The 23,015-nt window shown below is 42.3% G+C and overlaps 1 protein-coding gene across 6 annotated transcripts in view; it reads right to left on the minus strand.

Moving 5' to 3' along the window:
- Positions 1-23,015, minus strand: part of LOC308307058 (abl interactor 1-like) — a 110,654-nt gene that overhangs the window by 80,236 nt on the left and 7,403 nt on the right. For all 6 annotated transcript variants that reach the window (XM_080752170.1, XM_080752167.1, XM_080752169.1 and 3 more), the window contains exon 2: positions 6,291-6,458. In XM_080752170.1, the coding sequence (XP_080608296.1) occupies positions 6,291-6,458 (168 nt within the window). The remainder of the gene's footprint in view (positions 1-6,290; positions 6,459-23,015) is intronic.

A 23,015-nucleotide genomic window follows, 5' to 3' on the forward strand; every position in this document is an offset into this window, starting at 1 on the left:
TGAGAACTCTACACCTATACAAAGGTTTTTAAGGATATTATGGGTGTTAAGAAGATGATGCATGTATGCATGTTAATTGGTTTATGATATGGCTAAATGTTGTCCGTTTTGTATGAGAGTCATGTATCAGTTTGTGGTGAAAAAATTAAATAAAACGATTGAAAATAACCTAGGAGTGATGGTTTCTGGTTATCCATGCCAGTGATTCTCAAAGTGGATTCCAGGGAAACTGCATGTTCCTTTAGGGGGGTCTAAATGGACCCATACAAGTCTGTAACTCTGACAGGGTACAAATGGAACCATCTGTACACTGTCAGAGTTAACCCATTTAGGCCTGAACACATTATGACGCAATATTTTATGCTTTAACTATAGAAAAATAGCAGATATACAAGCTCACAGCGCGGCACCGGGTGCCGCGCTGCGAGCTTGTAGATCTGCTATTTTTGAAAAATCGTGAAAATTTGAATTTTGACCCCGATTCTATAAGTGTCTTTTCAATCCTTCTAAGATTTTTGGAAAAAAACCTATGTTTCTATATGTCAGCAATCTGGCCAGCCATCGTCAAAGAAAAGGTCCTTTTCACTTAACTGGAGCTCAGTTAGTCTGTTCTTGAGAGACTGCTATGTCAGTGGTGCTCAAACCTTTTCATGTGAAGGACCCCCAAAATGATATGTATTTGGCCACGGACCCGCATCTCAAATTATTTAGTTCCAGGGACCACCCAGAAGCAAAATTTGAGTTACAACCATTCGCTTTGAAAATACATATATTCAAAGATTTGCACACATTTTCATGACTTTTTCAAAAATAGCAGATCTACAAGCTCGCAGCGCGGCACTGTGAGCTTGTATATCTGCTATTTTTCACTGGTTAAAGCAGTCAATAATTCTAGGCCCTAAATGGGGAGACCTTGAAAGTTGAACGTTTGAGAAACACTGATCCATGCCATGCATCGCCAGCAGACAAAACCCTTCACATCTCCCCAGTGGGTGAGAGAGAGAGAGAGAGAGAGAGAGAGAGATAGAGAGAGAGAGAGAGAGACAGACAGACAGACAGACAGACAATCGGTGCTAAACAGAGACAGATCCGGTTGTTCTAATCTGGCACGAGAAGATATCAAAGGACAGGCGATGTTCTGATCTTCATGTGTCTGTGATCAGTACAAAGTCCAAATGGAAAAAAAGCATCAAGTTTGAAGTTTCAAATTACATGAGAATGTGTTATGCACAGATGGTTTCCTAAAATGTTCTGTCCAGAAAAAAAAAGTGGGGGAAAAAAACTTACCAATAAGGCAAAAGCAATTCAGTAATTCAGTACTTTATTGCAGTGGTTCTCAAAGTGGATCCCAGGGACTCTGTGGGTTCTTTTAGGGGGTCTAAATGGACCCATACAAGTCTGTAACTCTGACAGTGTACACATTTTACAAGTGTCAAGAGTTAAGGGGAGAACTTGAAATGTGAGAAGTATGAGAAAGACTGCTTTATTGAACTAACCTGGCCCTTGAACAGCACAGCCTTTTTGCAGTCATCTACCACATTGCCATGGCGACCGAAAGTACACAGTGAATGGAATGACACAGACGGTAGAATTCCCCACACACACAGACACGGCATGAGAGAGAGACCGGGAATAGAATAGTTCGGAATGCATTGTAGGGGAAATTGTCAAGCAGTGCAACGTCCATTATAAAGTAAAGCCGGACCTTTTTCTTTTTTTTAATACACCACTGGGGCTTTGCCTGGCTGATACAAAGTTGCCGTCTGTCTGTGTTTCACAGGATTGTCTGGTCTGGAGCATGGTTGTCACGGAAACCCGAGGCAAACAGGTTGTGCCCGTGGCGAGCATGGTATATTGACTGAATGTTGGCTGTTGGAATATATGTCGACTCCATATCTTTGAAGGAGAGCATATTTAGCTTTTACTGTTCTCAGCGTCTCTCTCTCTCTCTCTCTCTCCCCGTGATTTCACTTCTGCTTTCGCTGATATTTTCCTTTGACCCATTAAGACCTGAGGTTGATTCTACAAATGTCTTCTAACAGTTTCCCAGAAGCAAATATATTTGAAAAAGACTTAAAAAGAAAGAAAAAGCAGATCTACAAGCTTGTGGCACGGCACGAAGTGACGCACTGTGAGCTTGTAGATGTGCCATTTGTGTAGATGTGCCAAAGTATAAAATATGGCTAAAATCTAACATGCTTTCCCAGTTTTAATGGGTTAACGAATGGGTTAGGTTTAAACAAAACGCCCTCCATCTTCTATTTTCTCACGCTTTCCTTGCCAATTCTCTGGACTCCGCTCCTCTCTCTCTCTCTCAATGTTATCCTCATTCTCTGTAGTCCATTCCTCCCCGATTCAGTCTAAAAAACATGACCTTCAGTTTATCTTCAAAACATTTGGAGCATTCTTTGCACAACTCTGCCTATTAGAGACAGAAACACAGTGAGTGAGCAGACATGGAGGAGGAACAAAAAGACTTCAACTAAAAGCGCAACTACTCTTCTCTGGCTCGTTTTAAACAAACCAACAGTCTATTAGTTCATAATGCCAGCTGTCAACAACAAACGCCCCTACATCGTACCAAGTCCCGACTTGCCGACGAGTGGACATGTTTGACTGTCGGCTGCGCTCTTCCTAAACTATGGGACTGTTATGTACCGTTACTGTATGCTTATGGCACAACAACTGTGGGACTTGTTATGTATGCTTATGTAACAATGGGAACGTGTCGATATTGCGACATAGCGTCTGTTTGACGGTTCATTCTTTCGACACGGATGAATGTTAACCTGATGAAAAGCTAACCTGCCGACGTAGGTGAATGTTAACCTCTATGCCTAAACCTAACCCAAACCCTAACCCTAACTTCAGTAACCGTGACGCGGGTGAGTAGCTAACCTGCCGACGCTCATAGTCGAAAGAATGACTCGTCGAAAGAGCGAGATTTCCCCACAACAACGCCTCCATGTTGCTAAGCTAAGCAACGATATGCTACATGTCTGCAGGGTGATCTAAGATTCTGAGTGCTTAACAACTTCATTGGATTCACCTGCACATGGTAGAGGTCACGGGTGCAGCAGACACATACAGGAGCTGTCACTGGGCAAAGGCTAACCTAGATCCCAGCCTGTACCAGTGGTGTAAAGTAACTAAGTACATTTACTCAAGTACTATTTCCAATTGTTTGCACTTTTACTTCTACCCTCCACCACATCTCAGAGGAAAAACATTATACTTTTACTCCACTACAATTATTTGAAAACTTTAGTTACTAGTTATTTAGTTTGTAGATTTTGAATATCATTACAAAACATACATTAACCACTTCAGCCGTATATATATTTCGGCCATTTGAAAATAGCAGATCTACAAGCTCACAATGTGTAACGATGCAACATATTGTGAACTTGATTTTCCAAATTTTATTTGTGAAATGGGACATTGTGCAGAATGCGTACTTTAAGTACATTTTGATGCTGATATTTCAGTACTTTTACGAGTCGAGAATATTGTTAATATGGGACTTAGAATAGAATATCTACATTGCATTATTGTTACTTTTACTCAAGTACAAAATGTGAATACTTTTTCCACCACTGGCCTTTTACCCATATCTATGAGGAGAAGAGTCTGGTCATGACCTACAGTAATATTTACATATAGTAATATTTACTGAATTTCCCCCTTGGGATAATAAAAGGTATCTATCTAATATAGTGTCTAATAGGGGCAAGACTTCCGTCTTACATACGTACTTCCTCTGTACACGGAAACTTCGCAAAGTTCCGGTAGTCACGTTTAGACACTCAACGGGGGCGAAGGTACAACCGTGCCATGAGCAACCGTAGTGCCAGTGTTACAACAGGGATGGCCAGGAAGTGTGCATGTGCGTGGTAGTAGTAGTCAGTCAGCATCAAGTTATTGAATTAACTTAACCCATTTAGGCCTAGAATTATTGAATGCTTTAACCAGTGAAAAATAGCAGATATACAAACTCACAGCGCGGCACCGAGTGCCGCGCTGCGAGCTTGCAGATCTGCTATTTTTGAAAAAAGTCGCGAGAATGTGTGCAAATCTTTGAATACGTGTATTTTCAAAGCGAACGTTTGTAACTCAAATTTTGCTTCTGGGGGGGGGGGTCCCTGGAACTAAATATTTTGAGATGGGGGTCCGTGGCCAAATACATATCATTTTGGGGGTCCTTCACGTGAAAAGGTTTGAGAACCACTGACATAGCAGTCTCTCAAGAACAGACAAACTGAGCTCCAGTTAAGTGAAAAGGACCTTTTCTTTGACGATGGCTAGCCAGATTGCTGACATACAGTTTACAGTTTACAGTTTAGGCATTTAGCAGACGCTTTTAATCCAAAGCGACTTACAATAAGCAGATACAACATCACAATAATAAACAAGATAATAGGTCAGTACATTAACAGCAATATAACAATGTAAATGGATATCTATCTAGAGAAAACACAATATAATCAAAGTTCTAAAGAAACCTAAAAAACAAAAACAAATGCTGACTAGCTTCATGTATGGTCATTGATTTTACTGTAGTCATTGATTAGAAACATAGGTTTTTTAGAAGGATTCAAAAGACACTTATAGAATCGGGTAAAAATTCTAATTTTCACGTTTCAATAGTTAAAGCATAAAATGGATGAAAATGAATGGGTTAATGTTTTACTATCCATCTATACTTGCGTTTGTGTGTGTGTGTGTGTGTGTGTGTGTGTGTGTGTGTGTGTGTGTGTGTGTGTGTGTGTGTGCGTGCGTGCGTGCGTGCGTGTGTGTGTGTCTTTGCTGAGGAAAGAGTAAGTAGAGCGCGACAAAAACCAGACAAAACAACCAGTCTTTCAGATTAACAGTGTGGGCTACTACTACCAATAACAAATAAAAAGCACTTTGTTGACTACAGACTACAGCTGTGTGAGTGCGACCTGAATAGAAAAGTGTCAGAAACGCAGAAACGCCTCGGCATCCATAGAGAACTGAGAAGAAAATGTAGGGCACCATTCTGAACAGCTGTGAGGCCTGTACTGCTAGCAATAAGACGCCATGTTGAATGCTTTGCTGTGAATGACTGTGTGCGAGCTCGTGGGTGTGCGTTAAACACAAGTGAACATAAAGGTGTAACCATTGTGCTGCAAATACACACATACACGCACACACACACACACACACACACACACACACACACACACACACACACGTGCGCTTGAGAATCAGCAGCAAGGCATGCAATGTTTGTGTGCTTGTGTAAAAATGATTAAATATTACCTATTTTGGCCATAATATATTATCTATTCTTATTATTGGTACCGGGTCATTGTTCTCGGTCATTTCTCTGTATATTTAATTATTTGTCATATCTGCCCCAGGCGTTTTTTGTCTACAAAGCCTAAAAGCCAAACTGTAATTGTTGTTCCAATGTTAAACAAAAAACACAAATTAAAATGTATACTTATTTTTTTTACTTTAACAACTTCGGAGGGAGTGAAATCCAATCACAACGTACTGAGCGAGACCAAATCAGACCACATCAGCCGAAGGCACAAAAAATAAATTGAAATGGGATATTTGTCTGGTTTCCAGACTACACTTACCCTACCTTGAATCTCAATTATTTGCGTGATAATTAATTGGCAACGAAGTAAAATGCCCTGATTGCGACAGCCCTGCGTGGGTGTGTCTGTGTGTGTGTGTGTGTGTGTGTGTGTGTGTGTGTGTGTGTGTGTGTGTGTGTGTGTGTGTGTGGCATTCACGAATAGAGATTTTTAGTATTCGAATTATTTGACCTCAAAGGATTCGAATAGTCGAATATTTGACAGGACTGGCCAAACTGTTAAATATGAAGTAAGCAAGAGGCAAACATTGTGAAAATAGCCGATCTACATGCTCACGTTGTGAGCAGGTTGATCTGCTATTTTCACAATATTTATCTGTGGAACCGAGTCACATTAATACCTACAATTCCAAGTGCGTGTCAGGGTGGGGGTCCCCAGTTCATTATGTTTATTTTGGGGGTCACAGCCTAAAAAGGTTTGAGAACCCCTGGTATAGAGCATTAACACATTCATCCACCAGGGGCACTGACAACTCATTCTTATGACTTCCTATCTCGCCAAGCTTTATAAACTATATATGTTTTAAAGAGAGAACAATAAAAAATAAAAAAATAAAAAAATGCGAATATTCGACTTCGGTGAACAACGTCGAATAGTGACTTTGATATGGAATATTCGGATATCTGGTGAATGCCCTAATGTGTGGCGTGTGCTCCTGACCTGGGAGATGTGGTTGATGGAGGACTCCATGCGGCGGAGCTGCGAGGCCTGGATGTCGAGCAGCTGCAGCACATTGTTGGCTAAGGCGTTGATCTGGTAGGCCACGCTGGCCAGGGACTGGGTGGTGTAGGCCTTGGTCTCCTCCAGGGCTTTCCTCTTGTCCTGGGCCTGAGAGAGAGAGAGAGAGATGAACCCACTGTTAGGGCTGTCACGATCATGACATTTTACATGACGATTATTTGTCACTCAAATAATTGCGATTAGCGATTTAATTGTGTCTTTGTCGTTGACAATCACATTAATGTTTGGCTTTTAGGCTTTGAAGTTGCTCATGGTAGATATGACACATAACCTAAATATACAAAGAAATTACTGACATATTTGACAACTTTATACTTAAAAAAAAAACATTGATAGTGGAAATAGCCGATCTACAAGCTCACAACGTGTCGCAATGCGACGCGTTGTGAGCTTGTAGATCTGCTATTTCCACAATTTTTTACATTAAAAATATATATATGAAAATGTTTCAACATGGAAACGATTATGATGATTATGAAAAATAATCGCGATTAGACGATTATGTAATAATTGTGACAGCCCTAACCACTGTTAGTTTGTATTAGGGCAGGGGTCTTCAACGTTTTCAGGCCAAGGACCCCTTAGTTGAGCGAGAGATGAAGCAGGGACCCCCACAACCTGTCCAGAGATTCCATATACTGTAGTTTCATCGTTTGACAGCACAATCATCAGTCTATTCTGGATTCATGTCAATGTACTTAGTCTTCTCTTTTTCCCCCTCTACACCAAACCTCATTGCCGAAAATAGCCGATCTACAAGCTCACAACGCCTGTGAGATGCTAGGGTTCAAGTGGTTAATATAAAAAAGGATAAAAAATAGTTTCTATCACACAAAGACTTGGAGGACCCCCTGTAGTAACTCTGAGGACCCCCTAGGGGTCCTGGACACCCTGTTGAAGACCCTTGTATTAGGGAGAGGTTGATTTCAAACTTTTGCCTCGATTACAAGAACGATTAATAATTCATGACGAATAAGCTATTTTTACATGTCGCCATTGTACAAAGAGTCTCCGGTAGGAGACTCAATTACTCCACCAGTCCACAAATTATTGGCTTAGGAATGCAACAAAAACTGAGAAGTCTTCGTGAATTCAAGGCTTTTTGGGGATGTGGAATTGATAGAAAATATTTGTTTTTGGGTGAAATACTCCTTTAAGTGGTTAATCAGACAATCAATCAATTTAGTTGATTATAAATAAAAATCACACCTAGTGTGAAGTGAGCGGTGCCATTTATGAGTTGATTTCATTAAGCGTCACGCAAAGCTTGGCCAATGTGACCCTGGGTGTACAGCAAACTTTGAGCGTTTTGTGCCAAGATGTAGGCCAGATGTAGGCCACGCTCCAGAGCCCAGACATTTCTTTGGGCACGGACATTTTTTGGGGGCCCCGGACAGACATTATGTTGGAGCTTAGCTCCTTCCAGGAGTACCGCTCAATAAAATCGATTCAACATTTTCCGTGTCGGGGCACCAGCTGGCCTACTGGTCCAGGCGCATACCACTTAACGCTTCCAGTGCCAGCCCCTAGAGGGCACCAAAGAATGCCAGACTTTCTCCCATAGGGGACTGCATTAGCATCCGGGGGCTCACGTTGCAGTGACGCGCGTGCTCACGTTCGTGCACGTCATGGAAAGGTCCCGGATGATAATGCTAACAGAATAGCTATTCCCATTTTGTCATTTTAAAGATCATTTTTCGGCGATTTCGCCGTAAATAAACCTCGCGCCACATCCCTAAAAACACAATCCAGAGATATGGGCCTCCAAAGATGTGGTTTTTCATTGGATTCGGCGGCGATTCGCGGCGCCGTTCGCGGCTAACGGCCGGCATGGCGGCCCCCGGATTTGGAACACTGGATTTTAAATTTAGGCTCAGGCTTCAGAAGGCCTCGGATCATTTTATTCATTTCATTAAAAAAGCCGAACATGTTCAGGATAGGCACACTGGGCGTCATTCCGGAAGCGGCGCTGAACATTTGGTGAACATTGGGGGGCTCAAAAATGTATTTTAAACCATTTTTAATGGAATATATCGTCGGACCATGTAAAATGGCTAGCTGGCTAGCGTAGGACGAGCCAGGACCACCCACGACTCTACAAGCAGCTCAGGGTAAGTCAATTAATAAAAGAAAAATTGTATTGGATTGAAATAAAGCCGAACATGTTCGGGATAGGCACAGAATGAGTTAAGCATTGCCACATAGGCATGGATGCCTGGTGGCGTCGCCGGTTCGATTCCCGATCCGGACGACATTTGCCGCGTGTCACTCCCCATCTCTCCCCCCATTTTCCTGTCAGTCTACTGTCCTATCAATAAAGGCATAAAAGCCACAAAACAAATGTTCCGTATCGATTCATTGATACATACACATTTCTATATATGTTCTGTTATTTGCCCAGTCCTAGTTTGTATGTTCAACAACGCCACATACAAATTCCCTGTACAGAACAGAGAGGATTTGTGGGATGTGACAGTGATGAGTGACACGCTGGAACAGAAACCTATGAAGGCTGCGCACGCAGGGCGATTCTGATCTGTACTGGAGACCACACTTCTCAGAAACACATCTCATATGATGACGCCCTGAACATTTTCACCACCACATTGGATCTGAAACGGTGATTCACTGATACCAGCACAGACAGATGACCACCAATTTGGCACACACAAAAAAAGGGGGAAAAAAGAACGAAAAAACACAACGATGAGTCATTTAACCAGCTCAGTGGTTAGAGTGTACGCCCTGACATTGGGTGGTCCGGGTTCCGATTTTCCCAGCCGGGTCATACCAAAGACACTAAAAATGGCACATAATTCCTCCCTGTTTGGCACTCAGCATCAAGGGTTGGATACTAAGGGTTGTACTTGCAAGTTGCACATCAAGCTGCCTCACGCTACAGAAACAGGAGATGGGCTCCTGCCCTATGGGGCACATGGCTCGGCAAGGCTTACTAATGAGTCCTTTACTCTACACCCCACCACCTACAATGGTAGAGGGGGAACATGAATCTTCGACCTGTTTGATCTCTACGGGCCCCGTCCCCACATCCCCTGTCCCCATATCCCCTGTCCCCACACACTGTTCAGTGCTCAGTCGTAAAGCCAAGTCCAAAGAGCCATGGCTGCCTGGAGGGTACAAAACACCAGGCTTTTTACAGCAGGCTGCTGACTGTACAGGCAGGGGTGGAGGTTTGAGTGGGTAGTGATGGATGGATGGATGGATGGATGGATGGATGGATGGATGGATGGATGGATGGATGGATGGATGGATAAGGAGGAGAAAAGAAAGTGGATGAAGGGAGGGGAAAAATGATCAAAAGCAGGGGTGAGAATGAAAAATCAAACCTCGGTTCGAAGTGGAGCGGTGAATTTGAGCAGCTGTACCCTATGTGAGTGAGTGAGTGAGTGTAAACTGTGCCTGTGAGTGAGTGGTGAGTGTGCCTGGCCTGCACAAAACAGCGCCCCTCCTTTAACTAGTGTGTTGTGTGTGGCCACTCAAGGTATTGCCCAGGCTACGGACACGGCCAGCCAGCCAGCCAGCCACCCAGCCAGCCACCCAGCCACATACCCACGGATATACCTGTTCATTGGGAGCGCTTTCACCGCTCCAAAAACATCACCCAGCCAGGAGTGGGTTCAGTCTGTTATGTTATACATGTACCTAAAGCCTGAGTTATTACTTAGTTGCATGCCAGATCTACAGGCTCACATCATGTTGCTCTGCGACATGTTGTGAGCTTGTACATCAGCTATTCTTGGGGCTCAAGACTGACATGACGCAACTTAAGCACAACTTAGGCTTGGGTGCAAGCTGATAGGCCTGTCATAACATCGAGATAAATAGCTGATGTACAAACCCACAACGTGTCTCGCTGCGACATGTTGCGAGCTTGTAGATTAGCCATTTCTTCCGGTGCTCGACACAGACATGACACGACCAACTCAAGTACAACTTACTTAGGCTTGGCTGCTAGGTGATAGGCCTGTCATAACATTGAGATATTCCACTAACAGTCAGCATGACTAAAAGGGTGGAAGTGTCTGTGGCTATCCCATACTACAAAGTGTCCTTGGGCAAGACACTGAACTCCCACCCCCGCATCATGCAGAGTTGCTTTAGCTGTATGTCTGCTACATTACTAAAATGTTAAAACTCAGAAGACTCTGAACCAGGGAGCAGCCAAGCGCTGTCTTTCTGTCGGTTAGCCGTGGGTCGGATGAATAAAGAGGTGACAAAGCGTTAGTGGTGTTTCTCTTTGCTCAAATAAGACTAGCAGATGTGTTGGACGATAACGTCTTCTGGGGGAAAAACGGAAAATAGGAACAGGGTTCCTCCAGAGAGCGCTGAGCAGAATGCCATCTGTCCTCCTATACTCGGAGCACACACTCCGTTCTTCGCTAAATACAAACAAACGTGGACACATGTTGGCACACAAACAGCTGCGAGAGCAGCATGAAGGCATATAATATTAAATGTGGAGAGAGAATAAGTGATATATTGGTTTGTAATGATGCTTAACTGAGATATGTGAAAACAGGTAGAATTATGCACCGCCGTCGTCCGCAACAGAAACACACACTCATTGATGTGAGGCCAAATGTATATCTTGACTGGCAGCGGTTTTCAAACTATGGGTTACAAACTTGGGAAGGTGCTGTTGGGGTCGCACATTTCATTTTATTTTTTTACATTGGACGTCGAAGACTCCTCGATTCAACCAACTCCAACCCACACAGGGAACCAGCAACATGGGAAAGACAACACATTGAACTGATTTCACTGCTGATGAATGATATTTAGCAGTAATTATGTTCTGAAAAGAGACGTTTTGGGTGTTTTTTCAATTCCTAAGAGGAACACGTTCACCAGAGCTTGTGCTGGAAAACATCTGTCAAAAGTAATATAACACCAATACAGACACCTCACTCACTTTCTCAAAATGACATGCAAGGACTAGTAGAACATATATTGGAAGTATATGCTTTTGTTTGTGCTTGTTTAGGTCTTGCTTGTGTCTGTTTATGCCCATGCAATCTGGCTAGCCATCGTCACGAAAAGGGACCGCCCACTTGTCCCTTTTCTGCGTAGCCATCATTGACTCTTGTCTCGAGGGATTGATGCCCATGTGCTTTGAGCTGTTCAGGAATAGATATAATCACAACTTGTTAACAGCCAGCACAGATTAGCAACAGACAATAAATGATCAATATTTAGGATTTATATCATAACCACAAGTAGATATCTTTATAGCCCAAGGTTCTACTCCAGTTCAACATCACATCAATATGAGGCCAACTCTTCTGTACCAACAAACACGGTTGCTCTTCCAAAGCATGTTGTTCATGTTGTCTCTAATACTCTGAGCAAAATGGGAACATTGTGACCCTGAGCAGAGATTTGGGTCTGCAGAGACGATAAGTTGCTTGAACTGATCTGACGTCAGAAATGGGTCTGTAGCTGTGATGTGGGGTCAGCCGTGGGCAGTGTTGCCACATTTTGCGAGGGAAATGAGCAACCAGGTCTAGGGAAACAAGCTCAAAAGAAGTGACTACTATGGCTCATTCAAATTAGCACTTTGAAGCTGTATGCATACAAGCCTTGACATGAAAAGGTTTGAGAACCACTGATTTTAACAACATTAGGAAACAAGCCCAAATAAGCAACTACACTTTAGAACCACGCCACAAAAACCACCAACTACCAATACCAACATTTACAATAATCAACTTTACAGAAAAAGATTATCAAAGTCGCTTATAATAAGTAGACCTGGCAACACTGTGTGGATGTGTCACATCGCAGAATGTCTGGTCTAAGCTACTGCCCTGTCATCCTCATCCCAGCCCTCACACAAGAAAAATAGCTGCAAAGATTCTCGAAATAACAGGAATCATAATTTGGTTACTTTGGGGTCACTGGCTCGACGGTGACACATGGAAAGGAATGACATATGTCGCCTTTTTTTTTATTATGCTGAATAAATCAAATTAAATGTCAGTTGTCTATGATGTATGACTTATGACTCCAAATTTGGGCTGGGTTGGAACTCCTGCAGAGCCACACCGAACAAGGGCTGCATGGCAATTATTTTCTTCTTATTTTTTTTGACTTGATAGGAAAAGAGTGAAGGTGTGAATCCTAATGCTTTGTTGTTTTATTAAGTCTCAATATTTACTTTCTGTATTTTTGTACAAATTGTACAGCAGAGCAGAGCAGAGAAGACATTTTGAGGGGTCTTGAAGGTAAAAGAGTGAGAAAACTAAACACTTTCATCTGAAAAAGATATTCCCTTTTCAAAAGCTAAGTAGTCGCTCACAATGCAAGGGGTCAAGAATGACCTGGAGAGAGTAGGGCTGTCACGATATGACATTTTACATGACGATTAATTGTCACTCAAATAATTGGCGATTAACGATTTATTTGTGTTTTTGTCGTTGATAATTACATTTCTGTTTGGCTTTTAGGCTTTGAAGTTGCATATGGTAGATATGACACATAACCTAAATATACAAAAAAAATTACTGACATATTTGACAACTTACTACTTAAAAAATAACTTTGATAGTGGAAATAGCCGATCTACAAGCTCACAACGCGTCGCGATGCGACGCGTTGTGAGCTTGTAGATCTGCTATTTCCACCATTTTTGACCTTTTTTTAAATATATGAAAATCTTTCAACATGGAAACGATTATGACGATTATGAAAAATAATCACGATTATGTCAAAAAAAAATCACGATTAGACGATTATGTAATAATTGTGACAGCCCTAGGAGAGAGCGAGGTGAGCTCCCACGGAGGGACTCAAGCCTCCCGGGGCCCTCTGGGAGCACAGCAGAAATCATTCTAGAAGTGTAGCGGGCAGGCAGGCTGCCGTCCACACAGTGGCAGGGAAGAATATGAAATGAACAGCACATATGGTGCAGCATGCTCACAATGAATGTTTGTGGGGAGCTCGATCGATATGAAACAAAACTAGAGTCTAGTACATACAAATGTTACATTTCAGGATTCCAATTAAGAAATAACAAAAAAAGAATTCAGGATTCCAATTCAAAAGAAGCAAAAATAGCCGATCTACAAGCTCAAAACGCATCACAGCGCGATGCGTTTTGAGCTTGTAGATCAGCTATTTTTGCTTCTATTGTATGCAATACTAGAATGACAAAGTAGGATGTAGCAATATGCAATGTGGCCCTCTGGAGTGAAAGTGGAAATATAGTGGCCCTCGCCATCATTAAAGTTGCCCACCCCTGGTCTAGTAGTTTGTTTCATATTGATCTAGTTACTAGACTAGACGAAGAGCATTTGATTGCAGTCAAAACACAGGCCAGTTCCTATAACATTACACAGACGCCTAGGATCTCTTGGTTATCCAATACAAAATGATCGGCTACAAAGATCAAACTTGCAAAAGCCTACAAAATCCAGCTACATTTAAACATTTTAAGCTCCTTCAGCACGACTCATGAAATATAAAAAAAGTTCAACAATAAAGTCACCATTAGTAATAAGTAGTACATTATAAAAAAAACATCCAATGAATGATTAATTTAAAAAAGACCATAAATGCAAACGGTTACAAAAACAAACGCAGAACAGATGGGAGCAGCTCTCTGTATGATTTGGCATCCATGGGGAAACTTGTGAGATCAGCAATAAAGAAATGCATGCTATGCTACGTGAGCTGGCTGCGATGATGAGGCTGCGGAGGATGCCGATCATGGAATACTGCATTCATCCAGAACTGGCAAATAACAGACAAGACAGCAAACCCCCATGTATATACTGGAAGAGGAGTCATAAGCAGGGCGTACGATTGCTTGGAGCTGGCAGAGCCGCCACGAGTGCACGCACTTGCGCGCACACACACACACGCACACGCACGCGCGCGCACGCACGCACGCACACGCACACACACACGCGCACACACACACACACACACACACACACAGCTTTGAGGCAATAAGGAAGGAAAAGCCCAGACTTCCTCCCTGAGGAGGAGAGATCGTTCTAGGGGTCAGTGAGGTGGAGCCCTGCCTGGCTGCCTCCTCCATCTCTGTGCCTCCTCCACCCAATGGCAGGCGGTGTAAGGAGGAAATGGACAAAATGAAGAAATGCCTCATGACTAATGGAAGTTAAGCTGAGGCCAATTCTACAGATGCCTTCTAAAAGTGGACTACTTCAAGCGACTCTGACAAAAAAGGTTTGAATATATTTTGAAATGTGTAGGCCTTTGTAGATTTTTTTTTTCTTTTTTTTTTTTTTAGATGGATCTGTATACGTGCCGGGTGCATCTCTCCATTCCGACATGTCTCCTTTCCGACAGACACTAACCCTATCTCTTACCCTAACCCCAACCTTAACCTCTATGGACGTGTTGCCACTCCGACAATAAGAAGTCACTGTCGGGAGTGGCGACATGTCGGAATGGAGAGAGCCCCGCACATACACATACAGTATGGCAATGGACCTGAATATATCTTGTTCCATCTGCAGGGACCCCCCCAAAAAAAGATTTGTGTTAAATAAATTCAAAATAAATGTCATACTTTTGTGGCACAATTGAATCATGAAGTAGGGCTTTGATTTACAAAAAAATAAAACATAAAAAGGTTTACGACAAGAACAGCGAAACACTGAAGGACAGGATTACACGTGGAACATTTGATATGTTTTGCCATCATCGTCATCGCCAATAACAAGGTTTGATCGTGTCCTCTAGGCCACTTCAGCTTGTTAGAACAAGCCTGAAGGTTCTACTTCTTAACACAATCCAGTGCGGTCGCTGTTGTTGTTGTTGTTGTTGTTGCTGCTACTGTGAAAAGAAGGCACTGCTGCTGCGGCTCCACAGCTGACATACAGATTCGTGTGTGTTCATGATCTTTCACTCATCCTGAGGGGACATGTGTGTGTGTGTGCAATGCATGCTGCACGGAGGAACAGAAATGGAACAAAGAATGTGTGGAATGTCGGAGCATGTCAAACACTCTGGAAGCCCTCGACTCAAGAAGCAGTTGAAGAGTCCTGTCAAACACAAGTCTCTGGGATGAGTACCGATGGGACCAAAACAAATACACAATGTATTATACCCCTCAGCTCTTTACTTTCTCAAACTTTCCTTTATGCTTTAACTGTGCCTACTTAAATTGCTGCATACAGAAGATACTGTGTTATTAAGATGAGTTGTTTACAAAAGGTAGCGTGGCAGCTACTGAAAACATGCAGTTGGTTTATAAAATATCCTAAAGTCATATGCACATGTACACATCTTTTATTATCTCTTATTTTGTTATTGTCTGAAGGAAGAAAAACAAAAACAAGTTTTACTCTCGACCTGTTCTGTACACAAGATGTAATATTGTACCACTACTATATGTACTACAACAACAACAACAGTATGAAATTAGGCTTGGAAACGTTACAAAAATATAAGCTCAATTCCATAATGAGCCAATTAAATAATTTATGGCCTACTGCAGCATATTGGGTGTGGTAGTTGACTGCCCAACTGTGACAGTATCAAGGCCAGTATAGGTCCCACAACAGTAAGGTCTAACAACATTATCTTATCATGTTGATTAGAGAAAAGAGGAAGCGCTGCGTGGGACCATAGATATCAGAAACTGAGAAACAGGTGCTCTTAAGTTTGGAGAGGGTTCCATAGTATGCAAACACATGCAAGTTCCTTCAGGCTATGAGACAACTTAAGGGCCATTTATAGTTACGTATGGTTGATTTTGTGTACGTTTTGGGGTGAGAGATTACGTACAGTAAATCCGTCGACATGCATAGTTCCTCTACGTTTATGTACGTGCCGCCCCGCTCTCCGTTGGGCCGCGCGCCACATTTTGCCTCGCAGCACAGAACAGAATAGCTAAACAAAAGCGAAGCATTTAGCCAAAATATGAAGAACCACAGAATGTCTTGACCCGACGTGATGTTACGTTTCTGCTGTCTGTTGGCAACGTTGCATCGCGGATTTGCGGTAAATGTAAAACTCCGCGAGGGTACAGATTTAACCACATGGATCCGGACCCGGAGTAATTATAACAAAACACACCCGCTCATATAATTCGCTGAGCTAATTAATCAGCTCTTCTTGTGTGCCTCGTCTTGCTGTATAGGCGGTGTGTGTGTGACTGTGTGAGAGAGAGTATGTGTGTGTGTGTGGGCGAGGAGTCAACACAGTCAAGGCGTCCTCTTCACGTGGTTGCGACTCGCGAGGTTCCTTTTTTCCCGTTTCTTGATACAATATATTTCTCATTGGGACACATAGTTTGAGAACCGCTGTCATAGAGCAGAGGAAAAGTAATTTTCCTCACTACTGCGCCTACGATTGACAACGGTGGCCGCAGGTACTTCTAGCTACGGATACATCTTGTACGTTCAGTCCGTCCAGTTGGGAGCTGTACGTAAGGATCCGTATACAGACCTAAATCCTCCGGAGTATTATGTACTGGGAGACAGCCTGTACGTGAACCGGATAAACCGGACCAAATCTCTCTCACCTCCGTTTCTTGTGTATTCCTGCGGTCCTTATGTACTACTATGTATGGTATTTTAGGTGAGTATAGAAATTCCAATGGAAGGCACTTCGCTCAGTTGAGTTTTAAAAAGTCTTTATTATCGTCATGGCTTTCAGCTTGGCAAAGTAAAAAAATAAAAAAAACAATGTGTTTTGGCTCAAGAGCCTTCATCAGGGTCCAATGAATTATGTTATGATGTTTTAACACATTATACAAGGTTACAATGGAAGTTGGAACCTTCTAATATGTTGTAAGTAAGGTGCTAAATAGCGAGCTACCCTCATAATAAGGAACAGTGAGAGTAAGAGCCAGTGGTGATTATGCAGTTTGAAGCCCTGCTGCAAGCGAATTAGAGTCAATCTAATTGGTTGGTGATGGAGGAGCATATACCAGAACCAGACACTGTGCAATGTGTATCGACTGCTGATTACAGTAGATAGGACAGACAGGGTGAGATAAGCAAGACAAAAAGGAACCCAGCCTGGGCGCTGGTGTATTGACGCGGCCGTCTGAGATCAGTCTGAGTACGAGGACACCGCCAGGTATGATGCATGGAATGAAGCAAAATAAAATCTCATCATGTATGATGTTTGGTATTATCATTCTAAACCCTTTCTCCTTTTTATCCACTTGTATTCTGTGAACTTTTGCCAAAAATAGCTGATCTACAACAAGCTCGAAACGCCTCGCACTGCGAGGCGTTGTGAGCTTGTAGATCGGCTATTTTCGGCAAAGACATTTGGTGTAGAGGGGGGAAAGAGCAGACTAAGTACAGTGTGATGTCAAGTTAAAGGTATATTCAGTGATTGTATTTCATTCAAATAAAAATATAATTGGTGCATTTTCCATTCATTCTCCTCACTAGAATGTGTGCTGACCATATAAGGACTTCCACCATGGCCCGTGTTACGAGCATAGCTAGATTCTGTTTTCAGAGGTGGCCAGCCAGTCCTCGACCAATCAGGGTAGAGTATGGCCATAGTTATGTTATGATGTTTAGTTATGATGGTCAAATTAAAAGTTTTGAGAACCACAGTCGCTCTGAATTAAGAACGTCTGCTAAATGCCTAGATTGTAAACTACTGAACATAAAATGCCACAGTCTCGTAGTAAATCAGTATCATACATATCCTGAAGCTGGAGACGTAGGCCTACCGATATTCAGTGATTGGGTCTAATGATCAAAACGAGAACATTATAATGGTGTAAAGAATCTATAAAAAACTAAACATTTCCACGCTGTAAGGCCAGTAAGGGACAAGATGACCCCCGGCCACTTTCATTGTCTCCACCAGCCGAAGGCTGAGGGAGAGTATGTTTTCCCCTCCGTCCGTCCGTCCGTCCGTCCGTCCGTGTGTCCGTGTGTCCGTGTGTCCTCGCAGTTTGTGTGCAGCTAATCTCAGTCGCCGTTGGCCCGATCGCTGCCAAACTGAGCACACACACTCCCTGGATGCCAATCTAGAACCTCTGCCCCACATTTTTCAAATCAGCCTCATGGTGGCGCTATAACAGGCCGATTTGTGTGGCCTGGTTGTTACCAGCTAATCTCCGGCGCCGTTGGCCCGATCGCTGCCAAACTGAGCACACACACTCCCTGGATGCTAATTCAGAACCTCTGCCCCACATTTTTTAAATCAGCCTCATGGAGGCGCTATAACAGGCCGATTTGTGTGGCCTGGTGGAGACCTGTGCTCGGAAGAGCACTGCTTCTAGTTATCACTGAATACACCTTTAAGTATTTACGGTTCAAGTGGTTAAATACGTATCTGAAAAAACTAATTGACATGAATCCAAAATACACTGACGATTGTGCTGTCAAACAACGAATATATGGAATCTATGAAAAGGTTGCGGGGGTCCCTGCTTCATCTCTCCAACCAGCTGAAGAAAACACAGGCTTTCACCCATTCTTTTCTGACATTTCTGACATTCACGTTTATGGAAGAATCTTCTAGTTCTAAACGTGTACTCCATTAGTTTGACCACTTGAAGCGCTCAAAAACAAACAGCCAAAAATAGCCAGTCTACAAGCTCACAACATGTTGCGCTGTGACATGCTGTGAGCTTGTAGATCTGCTATTTTTCGTGCGCAACATGCTTTCAAAGAAGACATGCTGGCTTCTACGGAATCCAAATGACCGAAATCAGTTGTGGCGACTGAGAACTTTAATAAATGATGTCCTCACCTTCTGATCACATCCCTCCTTCTGACACTGTGCACACGATGGGCCATTGTAATGGTAAAACATGTACCTATTCAAGCCAAGTGTATGCAGTTTTGACGACGTCAAGGATCCCTGAATCTCTATATTTGATGGGTCATATGGTATTGGTATGGTACCGTACTGGGTAGTACCCTGAGAATGGGTACAACGGATACTCTGACAGTCTGACGCCCACTGCATGTTGTCAAACGTCAAAAGTTGTGTAGTCATTTGCAAATTTGTAGTTATGGCTATTTGAAATTTAATTATTTTATTTCCAAATGGATTATTGGGGCTTCTTTAACAAAAAATACCAATATTTTTTCACCACTCATACCAAATTTATTGTAGCTAGCTACTGTAAAACTGTACTTCCAGTACTTGTTCTTTTTAATAAAAAACGAACACGCATGCACGACTTTTTGCACGTTCATAATTCACCGTTTGTCAGCCTTCTGATTGGTCCCTGAGACTCCCTGACTGGCCAACCAGAAAAATACATTCACTTTTTGCAAGCGGGGGTGGAGTTCTGCAGTCGGAGAAAGTGGCAGCCGTCTTTCACCGGCTGTCCGCACTGCGGAGCACGGCCAGGCCGCTCGCGACCATAGCGTTTGCGATCATTGTAATGAATAAGCTTCAACAAACTAGTTCACATGGACCTTATCAATGGTCTAAGAGTCACGATTGGGTACATATATTTTAAATGGGCAGAATTACGAAAAGCCAGCCTATTATGTGAGGAGAAACATTATAGTTCTGTCCTCTTCCTACCCAAGATGCAATGCGCTTCTCTTTCTATTTCTATTCTATCTCTGATCCAGAGGATTAAACTAATTAAAACATTTATTTTCGGGGGAAAACTACTGTTTTGCTATGTAATTACTGTACCTTTTTCTTCCCTTTTTATTAATATCACGTAGATGTGTTTTTTTTTGGTACTTTATATAGCTGTAATGAGGCTATGAAGAAAAAAAAAATCCCATCCACTACCACTATAAAAGAATCTGCAAAGAGGATTCTGTCCCACTGGGATTAAACAAATTAAAACATATATTTTCGGGTAAACCCCCTGTTTTGCAATGTAACTACTGTACCTTTGTCTTCCCTTTTTATTAATATCACCTAGATGTTTTTCCTTTGGTACTTTATATAGCTGTAATGAGGCTATAAAAAAATAAAAAAATCCCATTCACTGCCACTATAAAAACAATCTGCCCAGGGTCAAATGTCCCATCATAGTAACAGGGCAGAATGGGGCGGGATTTGCAAAAGGGAGAATTGGATGCGGCCCTCACCAAAGGCATGTTTTCATTACAGTTCCGGAATTTTTCCTGCAAAATAATTAGCATAATAATTTTCAACTTGCTGGGAGTTTTGTTTTTTGGGTGTTTTCACATGAGCAAAAATGCAGGCATAGCCATAAAATACATCGTTTTCACCAAACCAATTGTCACGGTATGAAAGTCTGTTGCCAGACTTTGCGAGAGAAATAAGCAACCAGGTGTACGAAAATAAGCCAAAAAAGTGATATTATCTAGGCCACAAGAGCACTTTAAAACTAAACGCATCGCCGCATCAGCTACTTGAAAAGTGATCTAGAAGCTTACAACAAATAAAACGCAACCAGAAACTATCAAATTATATATAAGCAACTTTACGGAAATCAAGCCCATAGTCGCTTATAAGTAGCAGGCATGGCAACACGCCACACAGTCTGACTGCTTGTTGAGCAGCCGTAACGGATGCTTCCGAGTCTTCGCTTCTGTCTTTCTTTTTCTCTCTCACCCGGCCTGAACGGTTCCTGAACCCTTCAAATGGATTTAACAAGTTACAAGACATATTCTTCATGCATCAACATCAGCATCAGAAAGGATCGCTGCATGATGCAACGTGTTGCACTTGTGGGCTTGTAGATTATTAGCTGTGTTTTTTTTTCTTCACGCGGCACCATAAACGATGGATGACCAGAGAAAGAAAGAGACTTCTGCTGTGTTTGTCAATGCGATTCTAGCCTAAATAATTAATCCCCTATACAAGGTGAAGCTGTAGACCTACTTTATTTCTATATATTCCTTTACATTCAGGTCGTTTTCAATCCCAGATACAATGTTTTAAACTGTTAACTGGCTCCTTTCATGCACCTGGTTGTCAAAAAAACGGCAAATTCGCGGCATGCGTTTTCACTGGAGGGAGATTTGTATTGTCACGGTACTTTCACCAAAAATTACTAGGTATTTTCCCGTCACGTTTGGGACACCAAAACTTCCGGCACACAAAATAGGTGGCCGTTTTCACATGGCGTGAATTTCAAAATTGCCGTAATTTTTGAAAAAACTTCCAGAAGTTTTGCTCTATGAAAACGGGGCTCAAGTCACCTTTCGTCCAATGCAGCCCACCCTCCGAAGTGAGTTTGACAACCCTGGCCTAGTAACTAATTTTGGTTTGAAACTAATTTCCAGAGTTTGCATATTGCCCAGAAAAAACAACGATAAGGTGCCATTTTGAGGACAAGAAAAAACATTATCTCATAAACTAGTAAACTATATGATTAGAACACAATTTGACCTGCAGCAGTTCTATTTGCCATTGCAGCTTTACATGCCATCCTCAAGCTATTCTCATACAGTTTTGAAGTTTTCTGTCGAACCAACTCTGTGATGTAAACTGTGAGAGTAAAACATTAAGCCTGGCTGGTGTGCTACAGATTAGGCCTGGATGATCATAATATGACAGAGGGAGATAAAGTTGAGCTAAAAATGGTATAAGCCAAAGGAAGAAGGGGGGGGGGGGGAGAAGCCGACCTCATGAATACATACTGTTTGTTGTCTTATTTTGAGATAGCGATTGCTGTTATGCTCTTTCTTATCTAGATAATGACATGTACCTGGCATCAAGAGGCTAAAAGGCAAATGCAACCACACCTAGAAATATGAAACTGCGAGAAATTGAACACCACCAGCACTGCAAGCTGCCCATTCAGCCCAGGACACAATACCAGCCAGTGAAAGTGACAAGACAGTCACAGGACAACAGAAAGCAACACCAGGAATGAATGAATAACTTAAGCGTCAATCTGCTGAAGAACGACAAAGTTTCCTACTTTCTTCGGTACTTAAAGCAAGGTCTTTGGGCCCTTTCTTTCACACGCAAGCAGGGGGCACGATAAGAGAATCTTTAATTTCTTTCTTCCTCCGCTGAGACAGATGGAGGCAGCCTGCAGAAGCCATAAGGTCCACCCGACCTTGAAGTATTAGCAAAGGCACAATTATAAATTCCATCAGAGCGTCACACATAGGGACACAAAAGGTGAAAGCGTGCACATGGCTAGACCTCATTAAAATGTTTAAGTCTTCCTGTTAAGTTAGCGGATGGTCTAGTCAGAAAGTTGGTGTTGGTGATGCCATGACACATCTCACGAATTAACACAAAACTACTCAAGTGTTAATCCTTCTATCGTTTTTTTTGTTTTTTTTATTTTTGCGATAGTGTAAAGCACTATGCCCATCTTGCATGCCACCTTTTACCCGTTGGTAGAGATGTGCCGATTGATCGGTGAGTTATCGTGATCGTCCGATAATGCCTCTATCGGCTTGGATCTGTATCGGCTTTGCCAATTTACAAGCTATTCACAATATTTATCTGTGGGACTGAATGTAACCTCAGCTTCAACAAAGTTGAATTGGATACTAAAGGACCTCAGCCTGCAATCTCCTGCAGTTTATATACTGCTCAAAGAATTTAAGGGAACAAAATGTTCCCTAAATTCTTTGAGCAGTACTACAATATACTATACTCAGATGAATTAAGGGAACATTTTGTTCCCTTAAATTCTTTGAGCAGTGCACTTAATATACAATGTCAATGTTTTATAAGAATAATCATTAAATATATAAATGCTGCTACAGT

This window comes from Nannobrachium achirus, assembly GCF_963921795.1.
Source record: "Nannobrachium achirus genome assembly, chromosome: 21".
Classification (NCBI taxonomy): Eukaryota; Metazoa; Chordata; class Actinopteri; order Myctophiformes; family Myctophidae; genus Nannobrachium; species Nannobrachium achirus.